Source organism: Talpa europaea (assembly GCF_964194135.1).
Source record: "Talpa europaea genome assembly, chromosome: 14".
In the NCBI taxonomy this organism is placed as follows: Eukaryota; Metazoa; Chordata; class Mammalia; order Eulipotyphla; family Talpidae; genus Talpa; species Talpa europaea.
Window position 1 is genome coordinate 29,014,197 of NC_140082.1, and position 19,930 is coordinate 29,034,126.

General features: G+C 41.3%; 1 protein-coding gene across 6 annotated transcripts in view; it reads left to right on the forward strand.

Moving 5' to 3' along the window:
- FRMD4A (FERM domain containing 4A) overlaps positions 1–19,930 on the forward strand; it is a gene marked incomplete at both ends in the record, with an annotated part of 535,058 nt that overhangs the window by 423,144 nt on the left and 91,984 nt on the right. For all 6 annotated transcript variants that reach the window (XM_084253889.1, XM_084253888.1, XM_084253890.1 and 3 more), the window contains 3 exons: positions 490–574; positions 12,284–12,340; positions 13,209–13,231. In XM_084253889.1, coding sequence (XP_084110015.1) covers positions 490–574; positions 12,284–12,340; positions 13,209–13,231 — 165 coding nt within the window. The remainder of the gene's footprint in view (positions 1–489; positions 575–12,283; positions 12,341–13,208; positions 13,232–19,930) is intronic.

The window sequence follows — 19,930 nt, forward strand, 5'->3', positions numbered from 1 at the left end:
AAGAAAGAAAGAAAGAAAGAAAGAAAGAAAGAAAGAAAGGGGAAAAAAAGGAAAACCAGGACAGCTTTTGATTTTGCAAAATAGTACAAAATATTAAGAAAGATATATTTTTTAAAAACCTAACTTAACAATGAAGAGGACAGAAACAGAATATAATGAGCACCAGTGGCAGTATACAACATTGCAAAGCAGGTGAGGGGACATAAAATATATGGGCAAGCTTAGAAATGAAGGTCAGGCCGGTTCTTTGGCTTATGGCAAGGACAGACAGACAGGCACAGCCATGCTAACCTGCTACCAGTGGACTTGGAAAACAACCATTCCTCCCAAAAACGGGATCATAGGGGAACAACTGACAACGCCTTTTTCTGTTTTTCTTGGTGACTGGGAGTTCTAGTCCTCGTGTCATGTCCTGTAGCTTAGAGAAGGGTTGTTTCCCGCTCCATCCATTGGCGTTTCTGCAGTTCACTAGCTTTCTTTCTCTTTCAGGTTCTATATCGAGAGCATTTCGTACTTAAAGGACAACGCTACAATAGAGCTCTTCTTTCTGAATGCTAAGTCCTGTATCTACAAGGTAGGAACTTCTCTGCTCTTCACTTTGCCGCCGGCATGTGAACATACCCTTGGATGATAGATATGCCAAGTTGTTGCCCCTAAGGTTATCTTTTTTTTTTTTAATAGAGGCATGTTTTATTTATTTATTTATTGTTTGTTTGTTTTGTTTATACAAGCACTGGGTACAGTCAGAAGCGCGGGAGGGTGAGAGAATTCACCAGAGCCAGAGCAGGGAACAGAACAGGCAGACCAACGAAATACACTGCTGAGGGGAGCAGCGGGCGGCAGGAGAGGTCCGCGCGCCATGTGGGACCCTCCTCTGGTGGCCGGGGAGCAACCGGGGATCGAACCGGCTCCGCAGAGGCCGCACAGGCAGCTTCGCAACCCAGTGCTCAACCGCTGCGCCACCAGGGAGGCCCCGCCCCTAAAGTTATCTTATTGATAGTATAATGAATGTGTAAGTTCATTGCTACAAATAAGATTTTCTCAAAACTAAAGCTAGCAATAGCACGAGTCCTTCTGGGCCTATTACTGTTTTGACTCTTTTAAGTTTCTCCTTTACCTGATTTTTAGGGTCTCCTTAAGCTGGCAGTGGAAACAAAGGAGAAACCTAGACAAGTATCTCCCAGTTAACTTAGGGCTCACAAGTTCATAGAACTTCTTATGACCAAATCCGCATATAATTGACCATTTTTAGATGGTTGAGCAGTGTCACTCAAAGGGATGCTATTGGCGCTTTGAGCAGGATTTTTTTTTATTGTGTTAAGATGCACATAAAATCTACCATCATGACCATTGTTAAGTGTGCAGCTCAGCGGCATTAAGTGTATTCACATGGGCTCCAACCATCTCCAGAAACCTTTCATCTTGCAAAACTGAAATTCTGTACCCACTAAACAATAACACCCCATTTCTTCTTCCCCTAGCCTCTGGCAAAAACATTCTACTTTCTGTGAATTTGATTATTCTAGGTACCAGTGTAAGTGGAACCGTACAGTGTTTGTCCTTCAGTCAGACTGACTTAATTTCACTAAGCATAATGAGACCATTTGTTCATCATTTTTGGAGAAATGTATTTTCAAGGGACAATTCTAAACTGAGTGGAACAGCCTTTGCATTGCATCCTGGTCTCATATGAGCCTATAGTGTTCCTTTTCACCGGGTGACCAGAATATCTGCAGCCATTTCCAGCACACACCCTGTCCTGGCAAGCTCGCCTTCGCTGGCTTGGCCCATGCTTCCTGGAAGTTGTGTGCCTGAATCTTTACAGGGCCTCTGAGAGGAGTGCTCCTTTGTATCCATACTGTCTTCCCTGGGAGGAAGATAAGGCACAAGGAGGGTATCACAACGAGGTCACATATCCAGTGAATGACAGCCTGACTGCAGATCACAGAGCTCACTAGAAGGCCTCACCCGGAGGGCACACCCTCCTTAGAGTGGAAAATGCCCCTGCATGCAGAGAACTTCACAAAACTCTATTTATAAAGTGGTCAGTGGCTATATTCAAAGAACCCTAAGGCAACTTGGCTGCCTGAATTTTCACATTTAACTAAATCCAATGTGGGGGTATTGCAATAATCCTCCAAACATGAAAAAAAAAAAAAAAAAAAAAACACAGAGTTGAAACAGTCTATCAGCTTTCACTTTTCCTTTTGTAAGTACTTGTAGCACATTCATTGCACAGAATTGTCCCCCCCCCCCACACACACACACACCCTATAAATGTTGAACATAACAGAGGACCAGGTAGTGATCAAATTCAGGTTTGGGACAGGCCCTCACTTGGTGACAATTGCTGAGCCAGCACTTACATGTGGATCAAACTCCTGAACTCAAACTATGAAGTATTTTGGGGTTTTGTTTTGCTAGATGGAGGAGAAAAGATACCAAACGCAGTTCCAGGTATCTCGGAATTCCTTCCTCTTTCTAAGCCCTTGTTTTCTCATCATGAAGTGGAAAGGATAATTCCTACCTAACATAGCTTGTAGATTGTAAGGGTGTCTCAGTGGTTTTGCTTAATGAGTGTGAAAGTCCTTTGGAAAAAGCTCAGGGCTAAAATGCACATATTGTCCACCAGGTGGCAGACTTGGGCAGCAGATGCCTGGAAAGTCATGGAAGGGATGAAATCACAACTTGGGCAAGAAAAAAGTTACCTCAGGTGGTGCTTGGACAGAAAAAGATAAAGGGAAAGAAAAATTTCTAACTCAGAGTTGTTTAGTTGTTCTGTTCCATCTGGTAACAAGTACTGGGCTGGAACTTCTTTTTTTTTAAAGATTTATTTATTTATGCATATAAGAACTGGGGTACAGGCCAGAGATACGGAGGGTGAGAGGATTCACCAGAGACAGAGCAGGGAGCAGAAAAGGCAGAAGGACCGAAATACACTGCTGAGGGGAGCAGCAGGTGAGACAGGAGAGGTCTGCCTTGCCATGTGGGTTTCTCCCTGGCCAGCTGGGGATCGAAGTGGTGCTGCAGAGCCTGCAGATTGCTTCATAGTGCAGTGCTTAGTGAATAGTGCAGTGCATAGTGCAGGGAGGCCCTGAGCTGGAAGTTCTGAACCTGGTGCTCACAGAAGACTCTGAAATTCATGGGAAATAGAACAGGAGAATAAACCCTCAGCACTCACTATGGCAAATTCCCCAGGTGGAGGTGGCGGTGCATCAGAGCCACACTCAGGGTCCAGGTGCTGACAGCACCAGCTCACCTGCCAACCTGGGGCACCACATTGTATCATTCTGGACCCCCAGGATCTGTACTAGCGTGTGATCATACAAATAATTTAGGGGTGACTGTTTTAAAGCCTATAGAGGAGACCAGATAGCATCACAAAGTCACCTGTCCCCCTCCCATCATCAAAAATAATATTTTCATGTGTATACATTGATAGGGTTTATTTTTAAATGTTCACACATCTTATTTGAGCCTTGTGAGTGAAGTGAAGTGGGAAACATCAGCTTTCCAGAGGGAAGAAACAGTGGTCAGAGAGATTAAAGGATTTACTCAAAGAAAAAAGAACCCAAAAGTGTTACCTGTTGTCATCAAGATGTGGGGGGGGGGCTGGAGCAGAGGGATTGTGATCAGTGGTTAGATTCAGTGTCACATAGACTTAGAAAGTACAGTAAGTATGGACCCCTTCTGTGATGCCTCCAAGCTTAATTCTTCTTCACTCTGGTTGAAGGATTAATAAAAAAACCCACCCACAAGCTTCTTGGGAAGACTAAGAGAGATAAAGCATAACAGTCCTTATCCCTGTGCCAGGCGCACCCCCAACCTCAGTGGTGGTAGAACTGCTCTCTTTGATTCAGAGCTGTTTCTCTTGGCTGGAGCTTTTTTGTGACACCCACTCTGCCCTCTGGCACCTTGGAGACTTAAAGAGTCAGACAGACCCCCTGAAAATGATGCTGATACCAGAGGCTTTGGTTGACCAAGTACAGGTTTGCCATCGGCTCATGGCCTATTTCTTGGGGAACAATTCCTGCAGTATACAGAGACTAAGTTGTTCAGGTAAACTGAGCTGTTTATTCCTGCTTCTTCCAAGTCCTTATAGCGTTCACTTTTTGAAGCATTAATAGTTACTTTAGCAAAGTCATCTGTGATGTAGTTTAAACATCAGATGGTTCCAAGAGGATTATTATGTAAAAGAGTCCATTCCCCCCCAAGTTGAGTCCATTCCCCCCAAGTTCTGCCACTTTTCAACCATTTTAGCTGCTGCTTCTGGTATCTCCATAATTGGCCCTGGATGTTATTTCTTGATTTTTCCATTTTAGATTTTTTTTTAAAATTCCTGTCAAGACAGGTATGGACTGATTTATCCTACATAACCACCCACAGTCCATTTTCCCCTTTTCCAACATGGTGATATTGCAATTCTGAATGAAAGCCACCGCCTTCAGCTTTGCCCTGTTATGACTCATTCGAGTAGCAGTTATGATTCTATTTTTTTTAGACAACCAGTTTGTTGGTGTTTTTTTTTTCCTTTTATCTGAAGGTAATAATTGCCTTGCTGTTACTTGCTTAGTTCCTATGGTTTTTTTGTTTGTTTGTTTTTTTCCCAAAAGCTTCTACATACAAATTCCCCAGTGCCCACTGATACTAATGCATCAGGTCATTTATCAGTTCCTCCCTTTGCTTTGGTTTTTTTGCTCATGCCAGCTTTGTCTTTCCTGAGAACTTCCTTTTGAAGCCTCCATCTTCTTGCTTCAGGGTCTCCTCAAAGCCCTGGGCCAGGGATTCCCTCCTCACCCCTGACTTCCCCCCCTCCCCACCTGCTCTGGAATGAGTGGTCTTGGATTCTTCTTGGAATGAGGTTTCTTGGATCCCTATTCTTCCTGTTCTGTTTTTCTCCATTGTCTTTCTGGAGAATATCCTGCAGCAAATTGAGAAAAAATATGTATGGGAAGTAGTGTTTGGGGTTCTTATATATCTGAATATGTCCATTCTGCTTTCATTTCTGATTAATGGTTTGGCTGGGTATGGAAATAGAGAATGAAGATCTCTCTAGGAATATCAAAGTTATTGCTTCAGAGTCTTCAAGAGTTAGTTGCTCTGAAGCAGCCCTCTGTCCTAAACATTGCTTGGGGGCTCCCCACCCCACCCCAACCAAAGGGATCTCTTAGGATCTCCTCTTTATTCCCCTTCATCTGAAATTGCAGGTTGCTTTGCCCTGAAGTAGATCTTTGTGATCCCTTGTGCTGTGTGATCCATGGGCACTTTAAGTCTGGAGATTCCTGTTCTCCAGTTCTGAAGAGTTTTTGGTATCATTTCTTTGATGACATCTTCTGTTTTCTTTGTGTTTCTGTAGCAGCATTTGTGATGTGTTTTGATTCACTAAGGTGACACTTGTTGATGGAAAGAAAATGTATGACCAGGGGATGGACAGAACTCATTTAGAAATACGTCCACATCCATGGAAAAATCTCAGTGGGTCAGGCCAGTGGGAAGCTGTGGGCTCTTCACCCTGGACGGAGGTGATTGGAGTCTGATCTCAGCTCTGCCTATTTTCAGACCACAGGTGTGAAGCCTGCCTCTCCAAGTTCTCCACCAACAAAATGAAATTGCTGTTAAAAGTCGGCTACCACAACAATTTTTGAAAGCTTTGCAAACAAGCACTAGGTCATAAATTGCTAGGTCTGAATAGTTTTTTTAAAGATTTATTGATTTATGCATACAAGAACTGGGTCACAAACCAGAGGTTTGGGGGGTGAGACAATTCACCAGAGACAGAGGGGGGAACAGAACAAGCAGATTGACTGAAATACACTGCTGAGGGGAGCAGGGGGCGAGTCAGGAGAGGTCTGCTGTGCCATGTGGGTAGCTTCCTGGGCGGGGATCGAACTATTGCTATAGTGGCTGCAGATAGCTCCATGGGTTGTGTCTTAACCCCTCGTGCCACCAGGGAGGCCCCTGTTTAGTTTTTCAGAGGAAGGATCCCCACAGACTATAGATGATTAGGCTCCAAGGGAAATAACATGATCTGAGACCCAGCCCCAGTAGTCATCGCACACACATCAGCGTGTATCCCAGGCCGAGAGACTATATTTTCTTTCAGTTCAACTCAAGGAGTCTCTTGCTACTCAAAACGATTTACGCTGGGTAAATGGGGGACTGTGAAAACATCTAGTTGTGTTGGTACAAATGTTCTGTGCTAACTGGATAACTCTGCCCACGCCTGAAGGGCTTCTTTAAATATACTCTCTAAAATCTGTTAGTCACATTTAAATCATGCTTGATCTCGACCTTGTCCAATGGTGATAATCAGAGAAACAGGACCCATGGCCACCTTCTGAATATAAACTAACATGTTCTTTGGGTTGGAGGAAAAAGTAACTTGAACCTTCTTCTGAAAGTACTTTGATGCATGCTCTGCATGGCCTGTCGCTGAACTAGGCACACAGCCGCGCTCCTGAAATTGTTTTTAATGGACTACGTTCCAATCCCAGCAGCACTGACTCACCTATGTCCTGAGAAATGACCCAGTTTGGTGTTCTATCCATACCTACTGAGAGCAGATCATGTCTAGAAATGAAAAAGCTAACATTTCCCATTTTACCTGAGCTGTGAGGTCTTCTCCAGCCTTTTCCGAGAAGGCCACATTGGTCTGGGAGCTGCACATGTATTAAATAATTGTCCTTAGGCCACGTTTGCCTCTTAGGTCTATCATTCTTGTTGATAAAAAATAAGTGGCCTTTATCCCTTTCTCCAAGATCTTCAAGGAACTTTGCTAATAAGTGGGTGATAGCATCATGTCTGAAGATGAGAGAAACAAAGCCCAGAATCATATCCCACAGGACAGAGCAACCAACATAAATATTAGCCTCTGACATAACAGAAACCTGCCCTTATCTCTTCGATTAGGTGGTGTGTGTGCAGGTGGTAGACACTGGCAGGAAAGAAGGACAGAGAGAGCCTTTCATCCTCAACCCTCTTGAAACAGACTTGCATAGCGTCATCACCTTGGCTGTGCCCATGACCTCTAAAAGAGATCCCTCGGGATAGTGATATGGGGTGGGTCAGCAGAGAGTAAGACAAACCCCTGTGCCACAGAAAGAGCACAGCAGCCCAGCATGCATGGCATAAACCCCAGGGATCATTAGACAAACATGAAGTGACTTGACTGTTGAAAAACTGGCAAGGAGCTAAGAAAGAGGAGTTGTGCAACATCATATCACTCTCACCCTCACCGCAGACCCTGTTTGCCTGTAGCACCTTCAGGTAGTCATTATTAGTTGGGCAATGAAGCAGAGCAGCTGCAGAAGCACAGGGAGGCAGTTTTGGGCATCCAGATCCTCTGTGATGGTGTACACAGTGACCTGGATGCACACAGGTGCACACACATACAAACACACATATCACAATGCTGCCCACCTCTTTGAAAACCTGTGTCTTTACTAAAGATTCCTATAAATGTTTAAAATCTTGAAGAGCAGAGGCAAAACTAAAGAATAGAGGCTGAGGGACTCCCTGGTGGCACAACGGGTTAAGCACCTATGAAGCAATCCACAGCCTCTGTTACACGAGTTTGATCCCCAGCTGGCCAGGGAGCAACCCACATGGCGAAGCGGACCTCTCCTGACTCGCCCGCTGCTCTCCTCAGCAGTGTATTTCAGTCAGTCTGCCTGTTCTGTTCCCCACTCTGGTGAATCTTCTCGCTCTCTTTCTCTCTCTCTCTCTCTCTCTCTCTCTCTCTCTCTCTCTCTCTCACACACACACACACACACACACACACACACATCTCTGGCATGTATCCCAGCTCTTGTATACCTAAATAAATAAATCTTTTAAAAAAAAAAGAGACTAAAGGTAAACACCAAAAATCAAAAAGAATCATATAGACATGGCGTTTGTAGTGTTTTATCATTTCCAATCACATCTTCATTTATGTCTTACTAAACTCAGTAAAATCACTGGAAAAGAAATGGTTTCCCCCCAGTCTACTAAGGAGGCAGAGGAAGCTCATGTTGGTCAAATGATTGATTCAGTGTCCTCAGGATGTTGGGGGTTAGAACTAGAATCTGAAACTTTCAGGTGAGAATAGAAAAGCTCTTAAGGAGGATGGCAAGGACTGTAATCTTTAGACATTTTATCGTAAAAAGAAAGGTGGTAATAGTCAGTAAGGATTCTTGGGGAATCCTGGGTCAACCCTCAAGCCTTCTGAATGGACTTTGCAGAGGTCGTTCTTACGGAAATCTCATTATATTATAATCTTCTGTTATAATTATCTCATTCATCTTATATGACAGTTGCAATTTCTGTAATTCCTGACCATGAGGGACACTTTCCATTATGAATTCAGCTCAGTGTAAAGACCACCCAGTAGGCCTCCTGAGCGAGAGGATTGTGAAGAGCCCCTCGGCTCTCAGACTTTGGAAAACGTTCATAACACCTGCCACTTGACGATCTCGTGGGGTGTTTGCTTAGCACACTTGGAGCCCCTGGGTAGAAATCTTTCTGAGGATATTGTGAGCATTAATGTTGCTGATCAATGCCCTCAGGCCTATTCCTTCAGGACCTATCACTGTTGGTGCTGCTGGGAGGAAGTGGTGCCATTCTCCCAGCCCTGCCCTTGCACACATGTGCTCACACTGCACATCATCCTGCTTTGTCTCCCTGCACCATTCGCTCCCTGCACACCAAATCGCTGCAGTAACTACTAAGCATCACATGTCCACCTCCCCTTCTACTAGCATCTCCCTCTTACCAGTGGGCCTCAAGAGAAAAATTACTGGGTTCTCAACAGAGCACCCTAGAGTTCCCAGGGGTGATTCGGGCTCAGCACCCCTCCTCAAATGGCTCCAGGAACACTGGGACATGGGGGTGTCACACCACCAGCATCTGCAGAGTACCAAGTGGGAGACAGCAGCAGATTTTCCATGAAGGTTCCCCTGTCCCCCTCCTTCATGTTTCATCCCCAGTCAAGGGAAAACTCAGCACTCCAGGGAAATAGGACTTTTGCACACACTCACTGTGGTCACATTCAGTGTATTCTGCTTGGGCAGAAAGATGGGAAAGAAGCCGCCTCTGGATTGCAAGCGAGGTCAGATGAAAAAGAAGCATATCCAGCTTCTTAACATTATGTGGCAGAGCACAGTTCTGATAGGAAGGTCCCAGAAAACTAGTAACTCCTCAGCTTCAGCATTCAAAATGCAGTGGGAATGTGTGATGTGGGCAGAACTGCAGCTCTAGGCCTCGGAAGTAGAGTGTTACAGTAAAACCTGAGAGAGCCAGGGATAAAGGGAAAGTATTCAAAATAGGAGACGCTAGGGAAATAGGCAGAGACTGCAAGGTAGGGAAGTATTGCCTTAACAACTCGGAATGTGTCTCACCCTACCCACCCCCCCACCATTTTCTAGATTGTTCCTACACACCCTTTAGATCTCTGTACTGAACTCCTCTGAGGACAACTAGGTGATTCTTAAACTCACTAAATTTAAATGGCAAAGGCAAGAGGTAATAACAGCTCTTTTCCATCAGATCATACAAATGTGCTATGTCTGCGCCACTTCATTCTTTTTCCTTGGACTCACCACATTTGAATCTCACTATTTTTAATATCTTCACTGGGAAATGGTTAAGGTCAGAAAAGGTACAAGTTCACCCCAGTTAGAGGTGTTAGCTCCCACTGACTTTGAGAACAAATATGATGAGAGAGAACCTGGATGCATCAGGTTAGACACTAAATTGTGCGTTTTCAGTAGTTTTACTTGGAATAATCATTTATTATTAATGTTCATCATGAGATTAGTGTCCAACAGTTTCTCCTGAAAAATACATAATAGACTGTGTAAAATAAAAAAAGGAAAAACCTCCCCCCATGTTTCCCACCTCTGCTCTGCCCCCCTACCTCCCCCAAACCCCAGGTATAGATATTTTCATTTAGCAAATGAGTTGAACAACGGACCAAAAGCACCTGAAAGAATTTCTTGCTGATGGTTGGCTTTGAGTTGCCCATTAGGTAAACCTCTCCATGGATGTTAAATATTAGCCCACTGTTGACCATTAGCTGCAACACGGGTGTGACTGTTTGACAGAGTGCATGCGCTGCAGCACACTAGCTGGGACACATGAGAGCGTGTTCAGGAAGTTGCTTGGTGGGAATGGAAATGAACATGGTGAGAGTAGAAATGATCCATTGTGGAAACCTGGACAGTGTTTCTGTTAAATCATTTGTACGCTGTTAAATGATTTACGTTCTGATGGGACCTGGTAATCCCACAACTGCAATTCCAGGCATTCCTGCACATCCCAGCACTGACAGTCTGTATCAATTACCGTGGCCATAAAGCACTTTGAGCTGGTTAAGTATGAAGAATTATTGTCCCCGATTCTTCCATTTGTTCTTGTTAGTTCTTACAGTCCACGCTTCCAAGGTGTGTAGCAGATATTATTATCCATCTTTGAAATTCCTAAGCCTGAAAGAGAGCCCAAATGACTTTCCTTTCTCAAAAGATGTAGGCTTGCTCCAATGCATTGTTTTCAATGAAGGAGGTCAATTCTGGACCACAAAAAATAATTCGAAAATCCATGAATCAAAATTCAGTTTATAACTCAAGTGAAAAGTCACTCTGTCTTAGCTAACTTCGATGACAGATGTGGTTCTGAGAATTAAGCCCTTCCTTATTGAGTTGGGGGAATGCATGCCCGCAGGGAGGTCACATGTTGGACACGAACATGTGCGGGAGGGTTGTTCCCTGCCCCATCACTGTCATTAAAGCCTTGTGACTTTGGGTGAGTCCCTTAATGGTTTGGATGCCTGTTCTCAATAAAAACAGGGGGTGAGCTAGCTAGCTAGTCTGTGCCAGCTCTAACTTTCTATACTCAGCTCACACACTACAGGATCTGGTAACATTAGGAACGAGAAGAAAGGTGGACATTTGTACTTTAGCATGACAACAGAAGTACCACGTCACTTAATTTGATTATTATTCTGTGTGCTGATGGGCTCCAGGACTCCCTTTTTCTTTAAATGTGAACTGCATGTAAAAGACAATGCTGTACACTTGACAGTTTGTTAGGGCACTAGATCTCTTAAGTGTTCTTACCACCTAAAAACAAAATCCAAGCACATTCACACACACATTCACTCACACACACACACACACACACACACAACACCAGGAAGCTTTTGAAGGTGAATATGTTTGTTACCTTGAATGTGGTGATGGTATCACAGATATATATACATAGATCCAAACTCATCAGACTGTGTATATTGAACATGCAGGGGTTTTTTTATTTTTATTTTCAATCCTACCTTAATAAAGCTATTAAGAAAAAAAGAGAGCGATGAACTGTATACATTTTGAAAAACATAGACATTGGATTATTTCAAATGCCAAAGAGAGTTTTCCATTCCTTTAAGAATATACTTGTGTTCTTAAAGATCATGATTAAATATTGGGGAGAACTCGTGGAGCAGAAGCATTTTTTAAACTGTGACTGCATGGTTGCAGTGCTGGCCCATGGGGGTTTCTGCAGCAGGAGATGTCTGCTCTGACCCCCGGGGTAGCCCACAGCCACATGGAGCCCAGGAAAGAAATGTGACTAGTGCAGCCAAGAAACTGTATTTTTAATTTTATTTGATTTAAAGAGTAAGCAATCTCATTGGACATTTCCTTCAATAAAGCTCCTGGTGATTAATTGGATTAACAGATTTGTAAAGGGCTGGAGATTGGCCCCTTCCTTAATTTCTCATCAAGGTTTAAAGATGAGGCCTTTGGGCCTCCCTGGTGGTGCAAGGGGTTAAGCACTACACTATGAAGCAATCCGCAGCCTCTGCAGCATAAGTTCCATCCCCGGCCTGCTAGGGAGCACCCAACATGTCACAGCAGACCTCTCCTGACTCTCCCGCTGCTCCCCTCAGCAGTGTACTTCAGTCAATCTGCCTGTTCTGTTCCCCACTGTCTCTGGTGAATCCTCTCACCCACCGCATCTCTGGCCTGTACCCCCACTCTGGTATGCATAAATAAATAAATATTTAAAAAAAAATAAAGATGAGGCCTTTGCTATGACTTGTATAGGTCCAGGACTGCCTGATCATTTCTCACTCAGAGCTGCTAAAAAGGGACATTTGGGGCCAAGTGATTCAGAGGTTGCCTCTGAACCAGAGTGTTCTATTTAAGATTCTGGGGACCTCCTCAGGAAAGGAAACTGAACCTCTTTTTAGGAAGATGCCATAAAGAAGCCATTGTTGAAATAGTAGATTTAGCTACCTTCTTGGTTTTCCTTTCAGGAGCTGATTGATGTTGACAGTGAAGTGGTGTTTGAATTAGCCTCCTATATTTTACAGGTGAGTGGTCTCCACCCCACCCCCCACCGTTTCCCAGAGCCATACTCAGAAGAGGACTAAGACTTAGCACGCATGATCAGCTACTCCATCCCACAGTTCTGTGTCTTCTGAATTATTTTTAGCACATAGGAAAAGTGTTTGCAAGGAAACAACATCAGAGCAGTAAATGGGAACTTCTGGTGTTCCAGAATTTTAAGACAATATATTACTACAGAGGACACATGTGTGTAACCTGATCCTGGGGTAAACTGAGGTCATTTGCTAACCCCATTTTCTTCGGGTTTGGCACTCTCCCGTTATCTGGGGAAAGCCAAGTAATTAGCAGGAAGTCATTGCCAAGAAAGACAAAGAAAAAACCTTTAGCTTATGGGAAAACAAGTACTACCAAATATTAGCAATATTGGCAGTATGAACTGAAGTGATATCATTATTCTGCCAACAAAGATTTATTGCTCAGCTACTGTGTGTAAGGCATTATACCAGTTTCACTAAAAGTCCCATGGTTCCTGCCTCCAGAGTCTTTAGTATATAATCAGAAGAAAAGAAGAAAACAAAAAGTAACTCAATAGACTTAAGTAACTTAATAGACAGTTGTACTCAAATGCACATTCAGATTCAGATTCTTTAAACTAGAAAAAGTTAGAGTAAGGCCAATTGTTATTATGAATCATTTTCTTTATATATATATTCTGTACTTTAGTGTCTTGTATTCAAGTGGCAAATGTATGCATCCTTTTTGAATTATACTCTTATAGTCGATGGGAAACTGAATTTAGCTTGCAGAGGAGTTATCAGTATAGGAAGTATTTAAATGTCTGTCACATGGGGTTGGACTGTTTCACTGATGTTGGACTTTTTTCTTCTACAGGAGGCAAAAGGGGATTTTTCTAGGTGAGTTTATCAGTTGTTTTGTCTAAAAATGTATTTGGTTGCATCTCTATGGGAAAAAAAAAAATTCTGTCTGCCCTTTGTGGGAAAACAATGTTACTTGTTAATAATGAGTTCCTAATCTCAACTTGTCAAGTGAAACAGATACTTCAGGCAGGGAAAAACAATAGAATAGCAAAGAGGATAACCTGTGCTAAATGAAAAGCCTAGAGGTTTCTAGAAGGCTGAGCTGGGATCCCAGTGGTACAGGTTGCCACTGTATTGAGGTGTGTCCGGTTGCCCAGGTGAGTTGTGAATCACCAGTGTTGTGTGAATCTAGATGCAGGCAACCAGGCAGTTCTAACACAGAGGTGGACATCTTTTTCCTTTCACATTTTAGTTCCAAACATCAAGGGACAAAATGCCATCCCAGAGGGAGATTCCTTCATGAAAGTGTTACAGCACTAATTTCCCACTGGTCCTTTCCTTCCCTTTTCTGAATCTTGTGTTGGAGAGAATGCAGACAGGTGTAACCACTGGAATCCAGTGACTGCTTTAATGACTGATGAGTGGGCTTCTGTCTTGTCATTCATTTCACTCAGCACAGCCTGTTGGCAGCACGGCTGAGTTCCCTCTCATTTTCACAGGGTCATTCCTGGAGATTCACAGGCCGAAGGGTGGTAGCCATCAACTCTCAGGACTGGCTGCTCAAGTCACACCTTTTCCTGCGATTCTGTTTTACGCCTTTTCCCTGAGAAAGACTGACTAGTTCCTTCTTGAGAATCGAGGGCTAGAGGCAAAAAAGAGCAAATCACATGTATAGGAAGACAGTGTTGGAAATTAGAAAAATTGGTATTAAAAAGAAACATCAATTCTACCTCCATGCCATCAAAGAACATGGATGTTTTTCATGCTCTGAAGGATTTGATCTGGAAGTGCCATGCGAGTGATTCCAGTTGGTGGCCTACCTCTGCTTGTCTAGCACTGTCAAGTTCATGAATTGACTGATTTTTCAGGTCTTCATTGCTTCCCTTTTTTGCAGTCCCCATGCGTTTATAAGGCTTCCTAACAAAGCCTGGGGTATATGTTCTCACTCAGATATCTCAGCAAAAGCAAACGGTTATTTTACAATCTAAAACAACAGTAGGCACACGTTTTCTCTCAAGGGCCAGAAATTAAGCATCTCAGGTTTTGTAGGCCTCACAGTGTCTATTGCAGCCACTCAGCTCTCCCTCCCAGCCCCACAGGCCATAGGGGAATGAATCAGAGTGGCCGTGTCCCAGTAAAACTTGATCAGCTCTGAAACATGAATTTATGTAAAATTTCATGTGTCACAAAACATTCTTCTCTTGAGTTTTTTCCAAGAGAAAATTATTAAAACAGTAAAAATTAAAATTTTTTTCATTTTAAAATGTGAAAGCCATTTTTAGATCACGGGCCAGAGAAACATACAGAAGGCCAGGTCCAGCCAGTAGGTCCTAGTTTGCTGACCATTGATTCTAAGATATAGTCCCTTCAGCACGGTTTGAATATTTGCATGAAGAACCGTCAGCTTTTTTTTTATTTGGGTTTCCCAAGTTGTTGATATAAAGCAGAAGTAGATAATTGGCATTTTTTGACTCGGGCTTTTTTTAACAGAAACTTAGCAGAAGGCCTTGAACACCAGGTCACTGGCAACTCTTCAGTGACTATTGAATGAAACATTCTCAGGCTGTAGAAATACTTTGTTACATGGTTTTTGGTAACTTTTTTATGTTCTTCATGTGGCCTTGGACTTGGGGTTTTGATAAATGCTGGCACAATGTCTGCTTACAAAGATTTCTGAAGTCCTGGGAGAGTGGTTTAACAACCACAGATCCAGTGGATTCTATTGTCAAGTCTATATTTCATGAAGAGATTTCTTTCCCCATTTTCTTTCACCAGCTCTGATTCTGCTATAAATATTATTTATTTTTGAGAGGACCCTGACAAGATGGAATGTGAACTGTGGACAGCATAATCTTGCCCCCGCAGATCATGGGAATGTGTGGCCACTGGAATTGCAGGGAGGAGAAAGAGCAGGCCTAGCCTGGCAGTAATTCACAGTCCCCTAATGAGCCTGTGGAATGCCTGCCTGTTGGCCTCACAGAAACAAAGAATCCTGGTTGAGCTTCATTTGTCAAAGTGCTGCCTAGCAGTTTGTTTGTAACAGCAGCTGTCTGGAGAGAGAAATAGCTGTCAGGGGAAGGAGAGGTCAGACACCTTAGCCAAAAGGTCAGTTTATCTCCCAGCATAAAACTCACATCATGGAAGGTGGAGGTGATCTATGACTTCAGGTTCCCATTTTCTGCTGCAAGCCTGTGGCCAGTGTGCTTGAGTGGCCTAGAGTTTATTGGGATAATAGCAGTAATTATAAATTCCTTGTTTGTGTCTCTTCCCATTTATATCGGGGAATATCCCAAAACCTTAAAGTGGACCACATTTAGTTTGGTGGCTGAACATTAGGCATTTTTGATGTTTCATTTTCATAATTTAGTGTTATTAAAAGTTATTTTTTTACTGTATTAATAATGAATGCATTACTGTACAACCTTGGCTGTATTTAACAGAAAGGCTTTGACTTGTATATATGTAAGTCAGATACACATATATTATATGCTGATACAATACATTTTCTTGAACATTAATAAAATGTAAGCTCAAAGCATATAGAACGCTGAGGAAGGAACCTGTGTAACACACGTCCTGGGCTTAATTCTAAGATATTTTAGATGCTAGAAGATCAAAGATCCTTTTAAATTAATGGTTGCACACAAAAGGCAAAGTAACTCTTTCATAGCCTGAGGGTCCTGAATCTATAACTTCCTAAAAGGCTATTTTCCCCAGAATGTTACTATCCTATCAATGTACATTTTAATGAATATATACAAATTACAGTTATGTGGCATGAGTATTTATAAATCTACAATTTCTGGGAGAAAATTCCTTTAAGTACAAAAGAAAAGGGTTATTTTTATAAAAGGGAGAAGTCAAAAGTGCTGATACTTTAGTAAAAAGAGAACTATAAAGAACCACCCAGAATCATAAGTTTCTCATGAAACTTGCAGACTGTTCTGTTTTTTCTTGGGGCTCTCATTTTTCTCAGCAACCCCCTAGAAGTTCATTCTTACACAACTCCCTCTTCTTTCCACTTAATGGAAATGCTTACTTTCTTGTCTTATTGAACTTTACAATGACATGTTGGGTTCATATGGGGGTGGTGATTGAGGCGTTGATAGATAAGAAGTATTATCCATGATAGGAAGAAATATATGTCACACACATTTATATTCTAGCATATGCTGAACAAATTGGTAAGATATCATTCATAGTCGAGGAAATAGTCTTATCTAAAGATAATATTTTTTCATTCAAATTATTTTCCTTAGCACAGCATGGAGTTGTCCTGTTTCCTTTCCTGATGTGTTATATGTATGTAAAAAAAATGTTCATGGACAATCAGGAAATCAGCACAGTTGACATTTTTGTTTGAAAACAATTGAGTAGCCTAAGAATTATTGACTATGGCAGTTAGATAAATATTTGGTTGAGAAGAGTCAATGCAGTTTAAAAACAAGAATTCTCAGTTGATTATCACTGGTAAACATTAGTCAGCTAACACACATTTTTTGTGATTTATACACCTTTTATTCATCCCAAACGCTGCAATGGTTTGAGAGCAGGACACTGACATTTCTTATTTAAAAAGCTAAAAAACAAATCTTGGGTGATTGTTGAAAAGCAGTATTCTCTTCTTTAAAAAAAGGTCAGTTCAGGGAACACCTCATTTAATCAACTGAATAGGACATCTAAATTGTGTCATTACAGTCTAGGTCAATTTAATAAAAGACTTATTACTACCCTGTGCTAACTTACAAGAGGTATAATTTACAAGAATCTGATTTTAGGGGTTTTTTTTCCTAATAGTCCTTAATGGAAAACTCTAGTAACCAATCTCCCTACCCTGGTTATGAGAATCACTTCACTTCTCACTTTCTTTAACACTTCTGATATGTCTGAAAGTATATCATCAAAAAAGAAAGGGAAAAAGTCATTTTAAATGACCTTCTGCCAAATGGATGAATTAAAGAATGCTGACTCACACAAATACCCAAATCATACTATCTTTGCTATAAAGCATCATCCATACATTAAGAGGGACTAGTAAAAACCATCTGTTAAATAGAATTTTTTGCTAATAAAATTTATTACCCCGATCAGTAAAACTCTTATTACTCTGAGTTTTCTGTGGGGATCTGGAAACATCTTTGTTACAGAGAACTGGATATATTGATACTAATCACTGAAACAGGGATCTACCAGCATGAGATTTATTAGGACCAGTAAGCAAACAGCCCCTGAAAGAAGCTGCTATTAAGGCTATTCCTTGTAGAGATTCAGGGGCCACGTTTGCTTGCTGTTCAGCAAAGCCCATCATGTACAGAGGGGCGACAGCAGGACACCCTAAGTCTACAGGCTCTCTATTCCAAAGAAACACAACAACCAAAGGAAAAGAAGCTAAGTTGTGATTGAATACTTAGGGGTCAGTTTCTGTGGCATCTGTATTTCTCCAAATGAGAAAGTATCAGTTTATCAAAGTTCAGTGCTTGATAAGAAATTTTACTGAGTTATCAGCCTATAGTTTTCTTATTCTCTCTTCTTCTAATGCTTTCATAAATAGAACAATTCATGACTCAATAGAAACAAATAGCAGCTTCTCAGTATCTGGGGATTTTCACCTCCATTTTAGATGGGCAGTTGGAGTATTTATTTGTGCTGAAATTTTTCCTTAAAATTCCACAGATGACATGTTCTGAAGTCTCTAAGAGCAGTTAGTGGCAAGGAACAGAGAAGACCTTTGAATATTTTTATCTTCTGTAAGCCATGGGACCATGTGTTCACTAGTTTGGAAAGATAAAATGAAACTTCTATGACCTCCTCCCCTCAAAAAAAAAAAAAAAAAATGCCCTGTTGGTTTTTTGTACCTTAGAAGCTGCTCTGCCTTTTTAAAGAGCATTTGTGAATTCATGTCTACAAGTCTTGGTTTATTGGTATCTGAAAATTCCAGGTTGGTAGCCTCTTTCATCAGACTAGAAGCTACCTCTTAGGCAATCATAAGTTAAAGCAAGAATTTCTGATCATCAGGAAAAGAAGACAAAGAGCTAATTTTCTTCTAAAAGACTTCTATAGTAATATAAACATTTGTATAGATGGTTATCTTTTAAAGATGACATCATTTTCTTGCCCAGCTAACTGACAGCACAGAGAGCTGATTAATCTGAAGCAGCAGTCTGTAAATCACAATTTCGAGGGTGCTAGCCTCATTATTTTGCACTTATATAAGTGGTTTTACTACTATGCAAAGCTCAGTTTTAAATCATTAGAACATTTGATCATTTGGGGTATATTTTCCTATAATTTTTTTAATTAGTCTCTTGAAGGAAAACAGCTAACACTAATCTCATAGTAAAAGAAATAGATTGGGTGAGACTTTCAGATGATTAGTAGAAAATACTCAGATAGTTGTGCTCAGAATAGTCAATGTATTGGAATACAATTTATATAACCTAACAGTAACCAACATATGCACATTTTCCCTTTGGAAATGTCCTTTAAAAAAAAGGCATCCATTAAACATGAAACGATCTGTGAGCCCACAGAAGAGTTTTTGTGGGAAGAATTAAAATGTTTATAATTCTCATATATTATTTTACAATAAACAAAACAGGGGAGGGGACTCTGTTGTTTTCTCATGATTTAAAGAAGACACTGAGGGAGAAGCAGCTGGAATCTGTCAAGCAGCAAGACCTTTGGAAAGAAACAGAACCTGAAATTTTGAAACAAAATGTTCAAGTGGAAAAGTTATAAATTGTTACAAAAAGCTTGTCTTGTGCACAAAAGTCCATTTTACTGAACTTTCCAAGTGTGTAATTCACATTTGCAAAGCATAGAAAAGTATTCAGATTGGGGCATTTGCAGGAATAGATTCTTTAAATTCTGAGACTTGTTTAGATATAAAGTAAAGAGGAAATTTTATGTTATGACAGTGTGTCTCTTTTGTTAAACAGTTATTTAATATATCATATTTTGAGCTGACCTTGTGAATAGTGGAACTCTTCATGGCTATGACAATATGTTCATTTATCAGAGGTGAGGTTTCCAATCTAGAGGATGACATTGCAGAGAATTAATCAATTGTTTCTTCTTGTGCTGTTGGAATAATATTATTGTCTTAAATTATTGGCTTATAAAATATTTAGCTTATTTTGAACTTCACAAATTTACCAGTAAGTCAGAAATTCATAAAACTTTCATATCACCCTAGGAAACCAAACTCAGTAATAAAGGAAAAAGTCTTAGGTAAGTTAGCAATTAGCATCAAAAATAAAGGCATGTAATTCATAAAAATATTTGTACTTTTGCCCCTTTGTAATATAGGAAATTAATATGACATGTTTATCCATGACACATGCCCAGAATCCAAAATCCTGTGCTGGAGAGGCTTAAGGTATTCCAGGTACTTCCCTTGTGTCTGCAAACGGGCACACAATGGCTGACATCATCCCCTGAAGGAAAGTAGGTGATAGGGATGAGTGCCAGCCAATCTTCTTATTTTCTTTGTTGTTACCCAATTTTATCTTGGGTCACACACACACACACAAAAAAAAAGGTAGAGGGAAGAAGGAAAAGAAAACAAAAGGAAAG